Below are 19,894 nucleotides of genomic sequence, written 5' to 3' on the forward strand. Positions count from 1 at the left end.
GTGCGTAGCCCAGCAAGGCTCTGCGCTTCTTCTGCTCGACAGAGTATCTTGGTTATAGAGTCATTGTCATGAACGAAGTACGGAAACATGGTATCCAGCGTGTAGCGAGGCGGACGAGCATAAAGAAGAAAGAACGGTGAGTAACCGGTGGTCTAATGTCCTGCAGTGTTGAATGGATAGGTGACAGAAGGAAAGGCGCTGTCCCAGTTCTTATGTGCGGAATCGACATACATTAATAGCATGTTGGCAAGCGTTGTGTAGTACGTTCAACCAGACCATTAGTTTGTGGATGGTATGGCGTCGAACGCCGGAAGCTAGCTGAATACAGGCGAAGGGTCTCTTCAACAACGTCTGCGGTAAATTGTCTCCCACGATCGCTGATTATAATGCGAGGAGGCCCGTGTCGGAGAATGATGGAATAGAACAGGAAAAGAGAGACTTCTGCTGCTGTTGGCGATGGCAGCAATAACACACAATAACCAGCAACCTGTCACAATAACCACAGGTTTCACAGTAACAGGTTTCACAATAAGCTTTCAGGTGGTCTACACACAGAAATCCAACAATTACCCTTTGAGGATTGCGGGAAGGGGCCCAGGAGATCTATACCAACATGTTCGAAAGGGGCGCTGGAAGGCGGAACTGGCTGAAGTCGACCATGCGGTGTGTTTCGGGGTCGCTTTTAACGCTCGCATTCGGTGCAGCTGGCGACGTACGGCTCGGTGTCGTGACGCATCTTCGTCCAGTAAAAGCACTATTGAGCACAGTAGAGCGCTCTTGTAGAGCCAAGATGGCCCGACGTTGGATCGTCGTGCATGGCAAATAGTACTCAAGTACGGAGGCTCTTTAGGACACCTAAATGGTAGCGCGCGCTAGTGGTCGCGTAGCTCTTCTTATACAGGACGCCGTCACGTAGGCGACAGCGGCTATTTCCTGAAGGGTCGTGTGCGGTCGCGAAGAGTGGTTGCAAACTGTCGTCCTTCTGCTGTTCGGATATGAAGGTACCCATATCAAGAAATTCCGGAGATGCAAATGCAATGTATTGAAGTTGTCAGCGTCACGTTCAGTCGTTGGAAGAGGCATCTGAGAGAGGAAATCAGCATCAGCATGTCGTGGACCGCTGTTGTACGAAACAACAAAACCGTACTCTTGTAGACGTAGAGCCCAATGCGCTAGTCGACCAGCAGGGTCCTGGAGATTCACGAGCGAGCACAGTGAATGATGATCCTTGACCACCGCGAAGGGTCGCCCGTAGAGGTAAGAACGAAACCGTTGCACCGCGACGATGACTGCCAAGCACTCTTGCTCGGTCACTGTATAATTGCGCTGGGAGCGACTCAAGGAGCGGCTAGTAAGAGTACACGGGCTCACTTCCGCCGATGTGCTACCGCTGGAACTGTGGCACGCTATGCTGAGCTTGCGTCTGAGCATAGCGTGTTAAATAATCAGTCGCGACGATCACGCATTTGTTGCCATCGGGCCCCTCTTGCCCTCGACCCACTACCTACATGCGGCAATATAGCGCCATTGCTGCTCATGCTGAAAAAATATTGCGAAAGATATTGTGCAATATTTACTGGTGTATCGAAATTACAAGCTAGTGCAACGTAGGTCGTGATTGTCCTCGGCAGTTGAGGAGCTAAACGTTATCACCCCTTCTGTCTTTAACAGCCGGTTTCCGACCAAACCCCGTAGTAGGTAAGCGCCATGGAAAAGAAGCAACCAATCAAAAGGGGTAGGCAAACGTTCTTAAAGCCAACAAAGAATGTTTTCACTATAATCAGCATCATCATCACCTCGCGCCACACCACTTGAAAACCAAAAAGACGTTTTCAATAAATGACAGCGCTTTTGCGGCATGGTTCTTGTCTTTTTTGTCACATATCTCATTTGCAATACCTCAACAGCGCCGACTGAAGTCAAGGTTACTCGAAGATTTGCTTAGTCATATTAGATTAAGATTTAACATTCCGGTAATAGTATCATCTGGGCTTCAACACTAGGATATAGCCACAGAGATGTCCTTGTGCTCTGTTTGATTTATTTGGTGAGGTGAGGCGATTATCATGCTATTTTTGTGCAGTTACTCGTGCTCTTTGTTGACTTTTCATTTCACTAAAATGTATTGTCCAAATAATTTATTATTGCAGTCTTTAATCTATTGTTCGATATTACATCTTTCATAATTGTGGTTCAGTTAGCGTGGCTGCTCACTCGTGTAGTAATTTTGCTTTTTCCCTTATTTTCTATATATATATATCTTGTTTCTCCTCTTAGAATGTGAATGTGGTTTTAAACTACATGCTGCACACCGATTCTCGACACATGCCCCTCAGTTGATTTCATTGATGACCGTATTATTCTATTCATTCCTCCTCTATTGCCTCATTGATATATTATAGAAAATTATTTTTTTTCCTCTACGTAGCATGACAATCTACTGAACCGTTTCGATTTTCCCTCGCCTAAATTCATGTAACAAAATTTTAGATTTTCACCTCCATTTTCTGAACACATAAGCAAAGTCTGCCCGACTCTTGGCCAGTCCCCGCGAGTGGGTAAGCGCCAAACTCATCAAGGACATCATCATCATCATCAGCCCCTCAGTGGGTACGCACCGCAAACGCGCATCGTCATCGTCACCATCCATCCGTGTGCTTGTCGAGCAAGGCAGCGCCAGCGAAGACGACCGCGGCGAGGGCATGCCCTTGATGCCGGCCTCTCGCGACCATGAGTGCGGCGCGGCATGGCGCAGACGCGAGGGCGTCGGCTGGTGTGCCGGTGGCGCCAGCGCGGGATCCTGCCGCCGTCGAAGAACTGCCGGGTCCCGCCTTTGCCTCCAGCAGCGGGGGGCTCTCGGGGGCACTCATGTCTCTCGTCATCCTCGCTCTCTTCCTCATTTTCATCGTGACCATGACGGCCCGGTACCTGCGCGCCGGCCAGCCAACAGCGGTGAGCTACAGCTAACACTGGCTGCCACGCGAACACCACGTACACCTTTCTCTAGAGGCGCCTCACCGGGGTTTGGCACTGCCAAATAGACAAGCGTGGCGCTTAGATCACGCATTGAAGACTGCGTCTTCAACGCGCGAAGGATGCGTTCAAGACCGGCGTGGAGGGACAGACGAAAGAAAGGAAGCGGGGATCTCTGGAAAGAGCTGTCGTGGCAGTCGAGGAGGCGGTGGACCCTGGAGTATCAGATTTCAGTTGGTGCTGCGGGAAGCAACGGAAGATAGTGTCTGCTGCGGTCAGAGTAGCTCGCCTCCTTTGACGACATTCCATTCACTTCTATCCCGGCTAACACGAAATGCTTTTTTTTATAGTTCTCGTCCTAGAACGCTCCATCGACAGTGCTTTACAACTTCATGTGAACAAACCTAATTTCCGACAAGAATCTTGAGGCAAATATTGATTTCAACAGTGCTAGTTATATTACTGTAATGCAAAAGCAAAGCGAATGCACTTATCGGGAGAAACGACTGGGTAAGACAGAAAGGTTGCAAACATAGAGAACACGTGGCGGCGCCCCTGTGAAGTTAGCACCTCCCAGTTCATCACGACGTTATGCACTTTTACATTGTCTACTTGGGTCTGGTTTGTTTGTAAAAGACTATGTTCTATCCTAAATCAGAATTTAAGTGCTAGTAGTGCAGTGTCCTTGCAATCTGCCCTCAGACGAATATGTGCGCCGCGGTAGGAATTTGAACCACGACCTCGTACTCAGCAGCAGAGCCATCGAGTCGGGTAGTAGTTCGTTTCACAATACAAGCCGTCACATTTCAGGATGACTTGTATACAGTATGTCACCATGACACGTGGTCATAACGGTCCTTACAATTAGAATGCTCGCTAACGTATACTCAATCAGGTGAGTGGAACTAACGCGAAAATGTAAATAAATATTGAAATTCCGACACATAATGATGGAGCAGGCCCTCATTGTAAATGCACCTGCGTTGTAGATGGCCGTATGCATTCAGATATCCCCGTATGATACGCGTCACCTTACCTCTGGCAATCCTCTTTCTTAACCTTGATTGACTGCTATGGCAAGCATGATCTAAGTTCGTGAATGACAGGGCCCGTCGAAGATAAAATGAAGTCCACTAGAGTGTTACAATGCGGTCTGGTTGGTATGTAACCTTGGAATCATAGTGTAGCGCATACAGACGAGAACCATAGAGTGCACTAAATTCACGTGGTTAGCACCATATCTGTGTGCTCATGTACCATGCCATCTATGTATATTGCCCTCGTCTGTACGCGCAACGCAAGCATTTCGAGTTGATATTTGTTCAGCAAGGGGTAACGAGCTGTACTTGCAGTCTACTGGAGATCGCTGGAGAGAGAAATCAAGTGTGTAAAGCCCGTGCGGCGTGCCGCGATCGCGTATCTGGTTTTCTAACTCTAGACAGCGAGATAAATTATCACATTGTATGCCGAGTGCCGAGACACCGCTGCGCATACATAACGCTGCTTTATATGCATAAGCATTTCAGCGCGTACCCAACGAGAAATTTGTCCGTCACATAAGACAATGAGTGGTTCATACCCCCTTAAGCAAGCAAAAAAATGCTATAGTTCGTACCCACGTAAAGCAGAGGCTACATGCGCTTAGCAAAGGGAAGCGAACCGCGCATATTTTCATTGAGATCACCCATACAACACGCACAACTTCATACTTTTCAAGAAAGGACAAGCTCAAAACAAGCATCCGTACGAACAATAGAGCATTGCATACCCCACTCAGCAAATGTAATTTTGCTTTTGCAACAGCTTCTTTAATTTACCCAAACTAATACCAAAGGTCATGGGTCTGACTCCCACGAAAAGTAGAAGGTCCAAGCACCCTAATTAACTACATCCTAATTATCGGTGCCTAATTAACTTCATCCTAATTAACAACACTGGCCGTTGGTTCGAGTGCCGTATGAACTCTATCTTAATTAAATCTGCCTTATCATGGTCGCTATCGAACATAAAGGAACGACCGATGAGAGTTCATAAGGGTTTTTACTGGTTGGATCAAATTTCATAACAATGAGGAGATGAGGAAGTTGCACAATGCTTACGCATACTTAAATACCAACCAGAGGAGTTTCTGCGTGAATTTTTTTCAGGGATTCCACGAGTGATGCTTATCTGGGTCCTCTGAAGGCCTCGACTCGCTGGAAGGTGGCACCGATACGTGGACCTATAGTTCCACGAGAATAAAACCATTGTTTCTAGGACGGCAATTTAAGTGCTCAGAAACCGAGTGGGAGCGTAGCTTGGGGACGTTTGTCAAAATATACGTATTCCCCTGGAAGGTATTGATTTTCGTTCAAGTATCAAGGGCGAATATTTTCTATTAGCTCGTTTGCCGGCGCTATCAGCGCTCGGCAAAGTTTTCCAATGTGAATACATTCGGAAGCAAACTGCACCGTGTAGTCGTTAAGTGCTCGTTTGAGCGCCACATAATATTAAAAGGCGGCACCAGTGTGCGGAGCCAATTGATGTATTCGAAGAGTTCTAAAAAGAGAGAGCTAAGCCATGCTTTACATGAAGTGCCTAGAATGCAGAATCGAGAAATACTCAAAGCCTAAACGGGATCAGTTTGCTTATCCCTGCAAATGTTTGAAATCATTCCTTTTAATGTATTCAATTTTATTTCACCGCGGGCGAAGCAGCAAGTTAATCGAGCCAGGGCCCAGGCCTCGGGTCACCCGCCGGCGCGAATCCGAGGCGTCTTCGCGAAATTCCTCCCGGTGTAATTTCGGCTAAAATCCGCAGCTTCCGTGCAAGAAACATCTACACAAGCTGGTATAAATGCAAAGGCGAGGTCTACACGAATAAATGTGAGAGAGAGTAGTATTTTGCAATACTCGGAAGGCAAGCTTAAATTGATTTCATAGGGACTGTCTCGTCAACGTTGTAATCTATATACTTAAGATAGGCACGGTCGTTCGGAACGCCATGCATCACGAGGCTGCCGACCAATGCAATTAAGCGCGATCTTCGCCGATCGCCGGTAAGCATGGATGTTAAGAAGGCGATGACAGCGAGGCAAAGAACGCAGCGCGACATTATAGAGCACCCACTCTCTCGCATGCGTGTTTGATTGCGATAGCAATTATACGGACACCCGAGGCATGCTGCAGGGTGCCATCGCCGCCATCGTGTGCTGTGCTGGTATCTACGGCGCACGCGTTGCCCGCGCGTGGCTGGTCAGAAGGTTTCCAGAGATGCGCAGTGCGGTTTCGTTCTAAAAACGACGAAGCCGCGCCGTCCCACTCCTCTCAGTCGGCTCTGCACAGGAGCCAGAACAGCGGTCTGTTTTGCGCTGTGGGCACGAGCGTTGGGCGCACACACCTTAGCGTTGCTGCCGAGCACATGTGTGCGTACCACAGCATGATGCATACAGGAACTCAAGCGTGGCGTCAAACCTTGCTATCACTTTCAATGCTTCGCCTCATAAGCAGCGTTTACATGCATACGACAGGATGCAAAAAGCAATAAAGCACAAATGCAAAAAGCAATAAAAGCAATAAATATTGTTTTTTCGGTTTTGAGAACAATCGCAACCGCGGCACATACAGGGTGCCCCACGTAACTTTATCCAAACCTTAAAAATATGCAAATACCACACTGCTGGATAGAAGCAAGGTAATGTTGTTTGCTGTCGCTTGGAGATACTTGGATTATTACATGATTACATCACATAATTAGATAATTAGCCTTAATTATTTATCAACTTCTCAAATATTATATTTAGATTAAAGTATCAATGAGAAATTTGCACAGCAAGAAGAAAAACTCCTGATACAGCTTTCTGGTGGTCTATAGGCGCTACACAAAAGTGTTTTTCCGAGCGTGAAAGAAGCCCGCGATTACACGCAAAGTGCCTCGAGCAGACAGTCGAGCGGCAACTTTGGTTCAAGCAAAACTGCAAGAAAATTACGATCTCCGCTCCCGACAAGGACGTCCTGTTCCCGTTATCGTGGCAAACCTACTGATGCAGCACGTCGAAACACAGGTGCTGAACTCACTACCCGTTCGGGTAAAAATGTGTTGTAGGTGAGTGGATGGCACTTTTGTAATTTCGAAAAGGGGCAAACCTCGTTGCTTTCCACGCGGCGTTGACCAGCGTTCACCACGCCATTCAGCTCACGTGCGAAACAAAGAGAAAAAATGTCTTGCCTTTTCTGGATGTGCTTGTGCGCTGAGCCGGTGCATGATGGCATTGCGGAAACGGCAGCGTGCCATAAGCAGTGTGACACCGATAATTGTTTAGACTTTAACTCACATCGCCCGACCGAACAAAAATGCGCCGCTGTAAGAGCTTTCTTATATCACGTTGTGATGCATTGTGCTCGAGCAAGCAGTTGCGGCTACAAGAAGTGGAAAACGTATTTGATGCATTGCAATGGCGCCATTATCCCACGGCGTTTATTAACGATTCCCAAAAGTGAATGCGGAGGAGAAGGGGAAATGAGTCGCGAGTGAGGGCAGCCTCTATTGTATCTACTCCCTATGATCATGCTGTGTCACATACTTTTCGGAAAGCCATGCGTCCGTTGGGCAAACCGTTCAAAAACCCCCATAAAGCTTGGGGGAATGTGTTTATGAAACCAAAATACCAACCCTGCATGCGGGCGATAAGAGCGGGGTCATCTACGAAGTCCGATGCGGGGATTGTGACGCAACTTACACTGGCGAAACAGGCAGAAAAGGGTGAACGAGACTGAAAGAAGACAAAGGAGACGTTGACAAAGCCTGCCACGCAACGCGTTCTAAGACCGAACTTGTCAGACAGTGCTGGATGACAGGGCATAAATTCGATCTTGAGAATGCGTCGACACTGGACCGAGGGCAAACGCGAGGCAAAGAAACACCAGGAATCGTGGTTCATCCGTCTTGACGAATCGGCGTGCGACACCAACCGTGGCGCCATGCCGGACGTTTACAAGGACGTGTGGGACGAGTAGAGTGGACTTCCCCTCCCTTGTGTCGCTTAATACTGAAGATGCCATCTGCGCAGGTGGCGAAACGTCCATACCCTTTTGTCTTAATCTTGTATGTTAAACCAGAGTAAACCTATTTTTAATCATGAATTCACCCGGCTTCGGGACATTTTTTGCACCCTGTATATTCAGACAAACCTGTCTGAATATATATTTACATACGCGCCATCCGCAGACTTCACGGCACCGCCGCTAGATGGCGCAGCGTGTCCAGCTGGAAGCGCGATGGAGGAGCCAGGCTGCATACGCGCCTCGTCCATGACGCGTGTTGGCGTTGTCGATACGGTGTGCCGCTGCGTTGCTTCTACGCTAATCGCGTTGACGTCGACTTTCACCATCACATGGCTTCCGCCGGAATTCCTTCCGAGAAAAGTGTTTGCAATGTCTTGCTGCAGCCAAGGCTAGAAACATTCGCACTCATAAATTGCGAGGTTCGACCTGGTCAGCGCCCTTTCTTGACCAGGTCTAATCTCGCAATTAAGGTCAAGGTCAATTAAGGTCAATAAGGTCAAGTAGCACTTTCGTACGCGACCTGCCACCAAAGCACGCCGTTGACATGACACGTGGCTAGAGGGCAAAGCAAGTGGTCCCGGTAACAGTCTCGTTAATTAGAGATACGTGTTGCAATTTCTTGACTGTTAGAAATCGCTAGTGGAGCTACATAACGGAGGCCCCAATTACCGTAACGCGCAGTTTAGCGACAAGTACGGTATAAAACATGCAAGTGTGTTAGCTACAGAGCCACTCACATCCCAGGCCTTGGAACCCTGAAGAAGAAGAAAAATAATCTGGCAAGCGCGGAAGCAACAGCCGCTCTATGTCTGATGCTTGGAGCACCTACGTCGTTTATACGAGACTAACATAGGACAAATAAACTAAACTGAGTGCCATAATGCGACTGGATATTTTTTTTATGTCGCGCACTTAGACAAATGAAGTGCGCCAGCTGACGTCTTCTTTAAGTAAAGCTTTCCTAGTGCATCCAGAAATATTTCAGCATTTGCAAGAGCAACAATAAAGAAATAAAGTAAACCCAATGTGCAAAAAAAAAAAAAACACCAGGACATCGCTTCGCAAGAAAGTATTAGACACCACGGTGCCTTTCGTATCTGCTCATTTCAAGTGGTGCACTCTTTGCTTTGCGGAAATGACATTTTCGTTCAGCTAGATTATTTTGCTTACGAAACTCGTTGCCAGAATAGCTGGGCCCTGCGTACACATCAAAGGAGCATTTGCGAATATGAATAATGAAGGAAAGAGCACTCATAGGTGATGCACCTGTACATTAAGTTGCATGGAGTTCAACAACCCGCATAAAATGTATACGCTGCAAAAAACCTCTATAAAGAAGAGCACATTAAAGGAGTTTCAGAGGCTTACTCGATATAGCCCTGAATCGTCCCCAGCCAGCACTTCTTAGTGGAACCTCTGAATGGGTCCCGCCTTGAGTATACGTAAGGAATACTGAAGCTCCATCTGGCGTAAACAGTGACTGAAGGTATCTAGCATAAACATTTCAAAAACAAAGAAAAATTAAACAAGTCGTCTGTTACGCAAGGCCGGGCCGTTGAAACCTCTCTCGGACTGAGATTTGAATATATGAAGACAGCAAAGATAGCAACACATTTTACTTTTTTTTTCACTCGACTTTTTTAGGTTTTCCTCTTCTTGATTCTTGACACTGAATTTTATTTATTATACGCGGTAGCGACTTAAGCAGAGATGGCTGCAGCTGTGCATATGAATACTTCACGCAGCCGATTTTGCCTCCACATGCTTTTGGAATACCCTGGTGCAAAGATTTTGTCAAGCACTGCTCACAGGCATGCACATAAACCGCGGAGCGCGCTGTTTCACAGTCAGCACTATAAGGATATGTAAGCTCATTATGCTTACCTGACTTGATTAGAAGCGTCAACAAAAGCAAAATAATTATGCTACGTTGCCAGACAGAGGGCGAACAATCACTTTTATGGTAATGAATCATTTGAGACTGTAACCTAACAAGTACATGCTGCTAAAGTGAACGTTTATAAATAAAGTGACGTAGCATAAATAATTATGCTACGTTACCAGACAGAGGACGAACCACTACTTTTACGGTAATGAATCATTTGACATATAACTAACACTGTTTATAAATAAAGTAGCATAAGTCTGCAGGGATTCATTGTTTGAAAAGCTGTGCGCAAACAACGCTGCCAAAGAATGAAAAATGGCCACGCACACAAACGCCCACTATACCGTGTGTCGTAGCTAGCTGTTCAAAAGAAAGAAAGAAAGAAAGTTTTGAAAACAGGGTTCAAGATACAATCCTAATATTTACGGAGTCGGTTGTTTGAGGCCGGACGAGCGAACACTGCAGGGCTTTAGATCATATCTTGCATGGTATGTTTTTAATCCTTTTAGTTTAGTTCAACAGTTTGGCTGTATACCGTTTGCTGGGGCACCCTATATATGATAGCGGGCATTTGTATTTGTCTTTTACGTTACGCTTGTGTCCGTGTTTACTATACGCCAAACTTCTAAACCGTTAATCCTTGGCAATCCACTCAGCTTTATAGTTATGCAGTTGAGCACGATGTTGCAGGGTTCGATTACCGATCACGGTTATCGTATACCAATTTCGATTAGAATGCATGCGTGCAAAGTGGTTCAAGTAAGCACACTTAGGTTTATATAGGTGCATGGCAAAAAGAAAACATTGGCTTAGATTCATTGGGAGTTGCCTACTTCAATGTCGTCCGCAGCCTAGGTGTTGCTTTGGTTTCTCCAAACTTATTCAGTATGCTCATAAATTAGGGGGCACTATGGGCCACGAGATCGAGCAGAGTCGGCACCTGGCGGTCACAGGCTGAACTACGGTTAGTGCGATTTGCGCCCCACGTCGTCTGCTACGCCTTACGTGTTCACATGTGCGCGTACGACTTGCAGATCTGCTAAGACCATTTCTTGCTTGGTTCTGGCACGTCCCGTAAAAGCTGGTCCGCATTTTTTTGACCACGGACAGAAGCGTTTTGCCTTTCGCTGTCGTCCTAAATCAGTGAGTGCCGATGCCGGGCGCGTGATGTGTGACCGTCGCACTCTCCGTTCGCAGTAATTATACCATTTTTATGGTCGCTTCGTGTTTTGAGTAAACAACAGAAAGCGTTTCCTCTCGTTTTAAAGAAAACAAGTGTTTGCAGGGACACGTGAATGCCGCAATCTCCGTGCTACCACGCAAAATCAACAAGGTGGCTTGAATATCACTCAGCATTTAAAGAAAATATTGTAAGCAAGCAGTCATTCTCGCGTCACAGAACTTGTATTACAATAACAGCATCAAAATAATTGCAATAATTGCATAACGGTCATTTAGTGGGTACTGGTGGCCTGATGCATTTCTTTAGTATGTGATTCTGATGCCACGAGGTCTCGCGTATTTTGCTTCGCAGTTTAACTGGTGGGCTTTTGTGTTTGGACTCACTGCTACAAAAGGAATGCTAGAACATGGTATTAGTGAACATCATGCATGACAGCAGGCCCTGTAGACAAAATACGTTATAACACAGTTCATTCATTCATTCATTCATTCATTCATTCATTCATTCATTCATTCAAAATAATTTATAGAGATTGTCTTAGGAGGCATAGGAAAAGGCCTGGAATGTGCCTGACTAGGCTACACCACCGAGACAACAGGCGCAGTAGTGCGATCATTTTCATATTGTTACACATCATATGATCCCAATGAGGTGCATACATCAGTGCAATTACAACAATTATTCTTTCCCACACTTCAAAAGAATAAAAAGGAATAATGAAAGGAAACAAATTTCTGGGTTTTACAAACAAAAACCAGGGTCTGATTGTGAGGCACGTCGTAGTGGAGGACTCCGGATTGATTATGATCGCCTGGGGTTCTTTAACGTGCAGATAAATCTAAGTACAGAGGTGTTATTGCAATTCGCCCCCATCGAAATGCGGAGAATAAAATGGAGAACTAACAAACAATGTCGCACATGTATCATATTTCTGATAAACACAAATCCTGCACCAAAATGATATCTATAATTCATCACACTGCACAAACCTAGCCGTCAGAAAGTAATATTGCCTTAACTTGCTTCTTAAATTGTATTGGGGAGATTCTCTTCTGCAAAAAGGTCAGTATATTGCGGTATTCGTTCAAGAGTTCTGGTATTAGTGATGTTAATTTCTATAAGCAATAATTTGTACGTTATCTAGACTTAACTATTCAATTTTTTCATAGTTCGTATGGTGTCTACTCAAGCTGATAGTTTTCTAGAAACAGGGTTCTAAAAAGTTCGATGTCGGCGCATGATTTAAATAGTTTCTTTATCGGTAGTATGTTAATAGTACCCGAAATATGGAATTATGCTCTCAGTGTAGGAAACGTTTCCAACTGGTCGTATTGCCCACTTTTATGAAGATAAAAATGAATTTAAGTTTGTCTCGGTGGTCATAGACCGCACTAGAGAGGAGTACGTGAAGTGAAAGGTGGTCACTAGAATTACTTCTAGCTCTTAATTCTGGAGTTCTTAGCTGGACGGGAAACAGCGGCCATTATTAGCTGAAATAAAGCAACGTAATTATTTTAGCCTCTTAAATAATTACAATTTTCGCACGTAACCATGCAAGGGTAGCCTTCTGCTTAAATTACACGCTTTTAGCGTTACTGGGATGGAACTCCTCGTCTGAAGCAACCTGGTTATTCTGCTAACATGCTGCAACTCACAGCAGCCTAGCTTGTTTAAGTGAACTCATTAACTTGTTGTGTTTTGCAACAAACTAAAAAGAAAAAGAAAAAAGAAAAACGGGGAGACATGCTTTCAAATCGGTGAAGTAAAGTGCGCATTATCTTGCCGCTGTAAATTCGTTATACAAGGATGCTGCCTTTTTTAGAACCGGCGCAAGACTCACATATACTGCGGTAATAATTAAGTTGCACAACAATTTTAGCGCAGGATACGGAACGCCAGTGAAAAATGCACAAGTCCCTAGAAAGTGCCGAAACACAAATTGTTTGGCTGAGCGTCTGTCTCCCGTTGAATTGCAGTTTGCGCTTCATGGGAGCACATTATATAATCAGTTCACTGAGTTCAGTGCGTTTTATTACCATATTATTGGGCGAACTCGTCCAGAGCGCACATTTCAATGCGTTCCCCCAACCGCCTATCTACAATAACGCCGCAACGGTGCTGTCACCTGTAGCTCAATCTCGCGGCGAATAGGGAGGCCTGTATTGCTGCAAATGTAAACTTTGTTTGCATAGAGTTTCGTATAGGAATTACTTGATGGAAATCTGCCGCTGCAATCGTTTTGATGGCACGAGCACGATGGTTAGCATATGTGTTTGTTTAATATTCATGTTGGTGGCTTAAAACGTTCTTGTGATTTTATATAGTACGGTTTATTAGCACGATTTATCTTTCCAAGTTTCCAAGAGCATATGGTTGCCTAAACACATCAAGGCAATTAGTATCTGCCCAAATGCTTAATCATTGCGAATTGTTGCAAATGCAACGTAATACTTTATTAGAAGTGATTAATTTACAAAGTCACAAATCCGTTTCAAGCGAGAAGGACCACGTTTAGCTAAATTCATATGCTGTTCTTCATTCCCGTGCTGGCTGAACCGCCCTACTCACGGCTCCCATAGACGCTAGCACCTCAATTCCCTATGGTGAATTTTTTGCAAGAAACTTCATGCCTTCGGGCCAGCACAAAAGCCCGCAGATAAAGCGTTGAACCTTTGATCATGCCATTTCTCAATGGTAGGCTCCTTTCATCCCCTTGCTTATCGCACTCAGGCTGACTTTAACGGCTTCACGCACGAGCAGTAGAGTAGTTTCGTCACACTACAGTACTTTCTCCTCCCGAAAAACGTTTCGACGAGCAACAGCAATGCGGCCTGCGCTCACATTTGATTTCAGCATGCCTGACTCGACTCGTTAACTTCACCGGTCGGCGACTTATCGGAAAGTTTTTTGACATCGTCTCTCATTGCGACGTTTCGTGTGCTATATGTGTGCAGGCGTTGCCCAGCGAGGCTTCTTCTCGACATGACGTAAGATCGAGAGCTCGGCTTTTCCAGCAGGCCGAAAGAGGGTGCGCAGGAACAGCGGGCAGTTAAAAGGAACTTTAGGGGCAGTGGCGAATGGATTTTATGAAACACTCGAGAGCTATGGAAGGAATGGAGACGCGGAGTTACGGCGCGGTTGAATCCTGTCGCTCTCCGACAATATACATACATACTGCCGAGCGCACGAGCGTATAAAGTGCACCGATTGGTGTCGACGTTTAAACGATACTCTAAGGAGCCCTTCGTCCGTTCAACTCTGCTCCCCAGACAACCTTCGAACTTTTAACTTTCGCGGGGATTGAGTAGTGAAGTGCGAAGTCGGGTATATTACTGTACAGGGATTTAGAATCCCCTAAACGAGCCTAATCTGACAGGTACAGTTATGTTGCTTTCGTTCTTTCTTTCTTTCTTTTCTGAAACACAGGTCATGAGTGGAGCCGTTATTCTTTCGCTGTGACCGCTCTACTGCTTTACGGCAAGGCTAACGAGCATATATAGAAAAGCAGAGAAGCGGTTTTTCAGAACCCGTCCTGTCAATTCCTGTCCATCAATTACTGAGTACTCAGACCCCGACCAGCTGCCCTCTCATTCTCTCTCTCTCTCTCTTTACATATGGCATGGGCATAAATGGTCAGTCCCCACTCTAAATTTTAGCATTGAATGTTTACTGCTTCGCATTCAGCAGTAAAAGGTACTGGGTGACGCTAATATAGTTCTGAGGAGAAGTGAGTAAGATCGAAAATAAGTAAACAAATGGCTCCTTGATATTGAACGCGTTTATTAGGCACTTCTTCATCGTGTGCACATGATCATCATCAAATGAAGTTCTTCATCGCTTGTGGGTAATAATGTTGAGGTTGATCTGTGCCTTGAGTGGGATCAGTCCGCCACTGTTCGGGGCGTATTAAAGATCGCGCTAACTGCTACGTCACGCGTCCGACAGGATTGCAATACTCGTAGACTATGATATCTTTTAAGCTGTTCCACTAGTAAACGCATCCGCATGGTTGACAGCGTAGTTCCTCCAATGATCGCGCAATTTCCCGCAAACCATTCGCAGCACGTGCGAGCGGGTACTCAGAGCATTTTGAAGACATGCAAAATAAGCAGGCTAATCTTGGCACATAAAACACCGTAAAAGTATCATCAAATTTGCTTTTTAACCCGCTTTACACGTGTTGAAAGCAGTCTCGTTTCAAGGGCAAATCAACCACCAGAGAAAGTTCTTTGGCGAATTGCGGGATTAAGGTTTTTGCCCGCAGACTTATCCTTCCATAGTAAGTTGCTCCATGTTGCTCAACTAAAAGCTGAAAGGGTGGAAAGAGGAGTGGGGAGTAGGTCATCTCCGGGAAATTCGAATGGATGAATTCGGGGGTTTTACGTGCGCCAGAACCCCGATTTGACCATGAGGCACGCCATAGTGGGGGACTCCGGCTTAATTTCGACCACCTACATGTCCTTAACGTGCGCACAGTGTACTGGGCGCGCGCGTTTATGCATTTCGCCGGCATCGAAGTGTGGTCGCCGCGGCCGGGATTCAATCCCGCTCCCAGAAATTTATGGCTGTCACAAACAAGTCCTGCGGAATAATGGGGCTTAACATCGTTAGGCAACACAATAATCCAATAGAAACGCCGTTTAAAAGGCGGTTTACGCAATAACATTGCCCGCCTTGGATCTTTCAACGAGCACCGAATGCACGGTACGCGAACGTTATGCCGCAATCGCCCCTTTTGAATGAAGCCTAAATGGCAGGCAATTGCTGTTGGCCATTAGTCCTCTGTAGACTGTGCTGGTAGTGTCACAGTGGCTACAAAAGAGGAGACACTCTTGCCAACCAAACGCCTTAAAGCCAGACAGCAGCGATAGCACCGCTGACATACCATCTCCCTAAGGAGAAATGCCGCATCAGCTGCACTTGGAACGATTCTCCTGCATACAGAGTAACAAGATCGGTCTACACTCCTGCACGGACAATTGAAGTCGTACATTCTGATTCTCGATCTTGCTTGGAGTGTAACGAAATGGGCGACAAAGAGCACTTGATCCGGTCCAACAAGCCGTTGTGTCCTGGAAATGAAGAGGCTTCTGAGCTGCATGAGAGGAAGAGGGCTTCGTCAAGAACGTGAGGAAAAGTTAGTTTCCCGGCGGAAGTACCGCGGATAACGTGTACAGAATTATCGCTCACTCTTCTCGCATTTCTGCGAAAGACAGGATTGATCGACTCATGGCTACATATATATTTGTGAAGCGGAAAGAGACGCTCAGGCGGAGGGATTACCGACCAGATCTGTCAGTTTAGCCCAGCCTGTAGCGACATCATCACTCCAACCGCCACCGCCATTCCCGGGGGTCTCCGCGCCCTCGTTACACCCCTACCTGCTCAGTCTTCTTCGCCGCTGTTAGCAGAACGAAGATAGCGGTGGCGGCAACTGCAAGCCGTTCAATGCCCTCGCTAGTAAAAATGTGGGCGGAAGCGAGCACCCGTAACTTGGTTTTCGTATTGGACGCGCTGGCGTGGGAACCAGACCCCATATATATGTTCTCCTTTCATTATTATTTTTATTATTACTTTTATTTCCTGTTCACCACGGGTATTCTGTCTATGGGAGGAGCTAAGGTGTAGTCGCTGAGGCAGCTTTTTATGGTCCTTCGCCGTCGACGTTCAGCGCTTTTATGCTTGGAGACACGACCCCTTTCTTTGTATTTTCATTTCTTGTTGCCGCAGTGAGAGATATCTTGGATCGATTCGCAGAGTCGCAAACGTTGGCGCCGGTTCAGTTTGGTGCCTAACGCCACGCGAGGGCTGTTGACAACGGGTTGCTGTTTTGCTTTACGTCTGTACACGTTTACGCATGCTACACGGAAAAGCAATGAGTGGTCGCAAACGTCAGGGCCTGTTCAGCCTTATTCAGCTTCTAAAGCCAAGGAGACCATTGTCAACAAGTTTGGTTTCTTTGTTTTTTCGTGCTAGCTTGTGCGTGTTACAATCGAAAGGAAATCGCTGGCACGTCAGTGTCAAGTCAACGCTTTCACTCCAGCAGTGTGAAGTTCCTGTCCGGACGCCTTACACCGGAGCTCGCTCGCAACTGTTCTTTAAGTCAGACGAAGGCCATGCGCTTGTTGGTTAAGCAGCCTCCAACTAACGTTCAGCTCTTACATGATGGCAGCACGTTAGTCGAAGCTACCTATACATACCCACCTTACCTTACCACGCCATACCTATCTTACATACAAAAACATACGCTCACCTTGAACAAGTATGGACAGAAAGTAAAACAAAGAAAGCGATGCAAGTAAGAGAGAGGGGGGGGGGAGTAATATGGGAGAATGGGAGGGATGTCGGAATGTGTTGCTCAAGTGCCACGGCGTGAGCGAAATTACACCCACGCAATATGCCCGAATTGAAAAGCATCTCTGAATTCGAAACAGCGGGCCATTTCCGACCAGTTTGCTGCAGATCCAGCTCTAGACACTTTCTCATACACTGTAAGCCTGAGGTACGTAGGGCTCATGGCCGTGCCTGTAGAATGCACTTGGGAGATAGACGCCGCGGTTTAGGTGCAGCCAGCTTTAGTCTAGTGTTTGGTTTTGTCCTAGACACTTTACTAACAGAGAAGCTTCACGCAACCACGCAACGCGCAACGCAATGAAAAATGTCTGTGCGTAAAGCTGAGAGAGAGAAAGACACTGGCGAGGGTTTAAGCGAGCGGGGGTGGCCGATATGGTAGGTGACATTAGAAGGGGGAAAATGGAGCTGGGCAGGACATTTCAATGCGTAGGACAGATAACCGGTGGTCTATTACATAGTGGGTGTCAACGGAAGGGAAGCGTAGTCGAGACAGTAGGTAACTAAATAGTATGAAGAAATTAGGAAATTTGTAGGTGTAAGATAAGAATCAGCTGGCGTGAGACAGGAGTGTTTGGAGCTCGCTGGGAGAGGCCTTCGCCCAGCAGTGGGCATCGATATCATGATGATGATGATTTTGGTAACCACGAGTAATGCTTCCACATATAATTATGTTGCGCTCACTCCATCTTTCATATGTGCGAACACACACAACCGAATATATTGAATTTTGGTGACGCACATACCCTATTTGTCTGGATGGAACCGCTCAGCCGGCTGCGAATACGATCAGTAGGAGCCAATTATAACATTTTCGATCTCAACTGATCGCAGCAAACTTCTACTTAAATCACTTTTAGTGTTAGTGTTACCACTGATCAACAGCAAATTTATTCCTATGGGCACCAGAGTTTAAATGGAAAATTAGTCCCTGTATAATTTTCTATCTATATGCCTGGCTCTGGCGTTGAAATAAACGTTCTTACCTCGGGAAAGCGCTGCGTCCTCTTACCCCGTTCCTTTTCAGCATCGTTGAAAACAAATCAGTTCAGACTTCACTGTAAAATAATTTACACCCTAAAAAGTGAAAAAGGTTGTAAATGTGTCTATAACTCACACCCTTAGGGTGTTATCTATATAACGGACACCCTCAGGGTGTGAGGTATAGACACATTTACACCCTTTTTCACTTTTTAGGGTGTAAACTACTTTACAGTGTTGCCTAACTTGCAGTCGTAGATTCCAGTTTCTGCGTTTGAAACAGGCTCAATTCACTTTTCTCTGCGAACCCGTGCACCTCTGCTCGCGGGGGCGGGGTGCGTGCGAACGCGCCTGCACGTCTGCGTTTTGTGAGTGTGCGCGTCAATGGTGGACACCTGTACAACAACTATCGTGCAGATTGTGCGCCAGTTGACCGCGATATCCTCGATGCCCCTTGGCAGGTGCCGCAGCCTGTGACGGCTCCGGCGTACAGCGAGAACAATGGAACCGCGGAACGGGAACTGCGGAACAACAACGGAACCGCGTGGCCCGAACAGGAGGAATCGGAGCTTGCTGTCATGGCCGCGGGGAACCTGACGCTGATCGAAGCCGCGCTGCAGCCGGCGTCTCCCACCAACCGAAGCAGCTAGCCAAGCCGCTCGCAGTCATGGTTGAAGGACTGCATAGAGGCTTGGACTGGATCGCAGCCTACTTCGGCGTGCACATGCGCAAGAAGCCGCACATCGACTAGCACGCTAATCGAAACAATCCATCGTCGTGTCGGTGTTGCAGATTCCGCAGCGATCGCTAGAGACTGTGCCTCTTCGCTTTTCTTTTCTCCTACCCTTGCCTGTGTTTTTTTCCCTCTTTTTCATTACTACTGAAACACATCACTCCAAAAGTCGCCTTGCTGTTAGTTGTTCACGTGTTCATGGTGCCTAACCATGCCGTAGTTTTTCAACTCCTCTCGTATCCTTCCCTTTACATTTTTTTTTACAACTTCCTCTTCTCTTTTTTTTTCTTTTAATGAACATAACTCGCGCAGTCTCCTCGGCTGTCGGAGGTTCACGTGTTTGGCTTTGAAGAGGCTTTTAAAGCCTAAGCTAAGCTAAGCTTAAGAAGAGCCTAAGAATTTACGCTTTGAAGAGAGAAGTATACAAGCAGGGCCCTCGCTTGGACGGGCGAGTGCATGGCCAAATAGCTTCACGTGAACTAGCGGCATGATCCGATTCAACTCTTCTAGCCCTGAATCTAAACAATAACCTATTTTTTTCCCTTAGCTGACTATATGCACATCCTGCGACGTGCCCTTGACTGTTGATTGTTAACGTGACAGTGGTTTTCTCGGACATTTTCGGATCATCTGTGTGCGTTTTGGTTTTTCTTTTCTATTTTTTTTTTTTACTTCGTGGTTGGTCTGGCGTCCATGGTTCGTTTTCATAAAGAATTCATTCATGTCTACGCAATACCTCGGAG

At 46.3% G+C, this 19,894-nt stretch overlaps 1 protein-coding gene across 1 annotated transcript; it reads left to right on the forward strand.

Annotated features, from left to right (window-relative positions):
- Window positions 1-2,624: 2,624 nt before the first annotated feature.
- Window positions 2,625-19,884, forward strand: LOC135902612 (uncharacterized). The gene is made up of 2 exons (XM_065432806.2): window positions 2,625-2,952; window positions 18,880-19,884. Exons 1-2 carry the CDS (start codon window positions 2,731-2,733, stop codon window positions 19,066-19,068), a joined length of 411 nt encoding a protein of 136 aa, XP_065288878.1. The 5' UTR covers window positions 2,625-2,730; the 3' UTR covers window positions 19,069-19,884.
- Window positions 19,885-19,894: the final 10 nt, after the last annotated feature.

Source organism: Dermacentor albipictus, chromosome 3 (assembly GCF_038994185.2).
Source record: "Dermacentor albipictus isolate Rhodes 1998 colony chromosome 3, USDA_Dalb.pri_finalv2, whole genome shotgun sequence".
NCBI lineage: Eukaryota > Metazoa > Arthropoda > Arachnida > Ixodida > Ixodidae > Dermacentor > Dermacentor albipictus.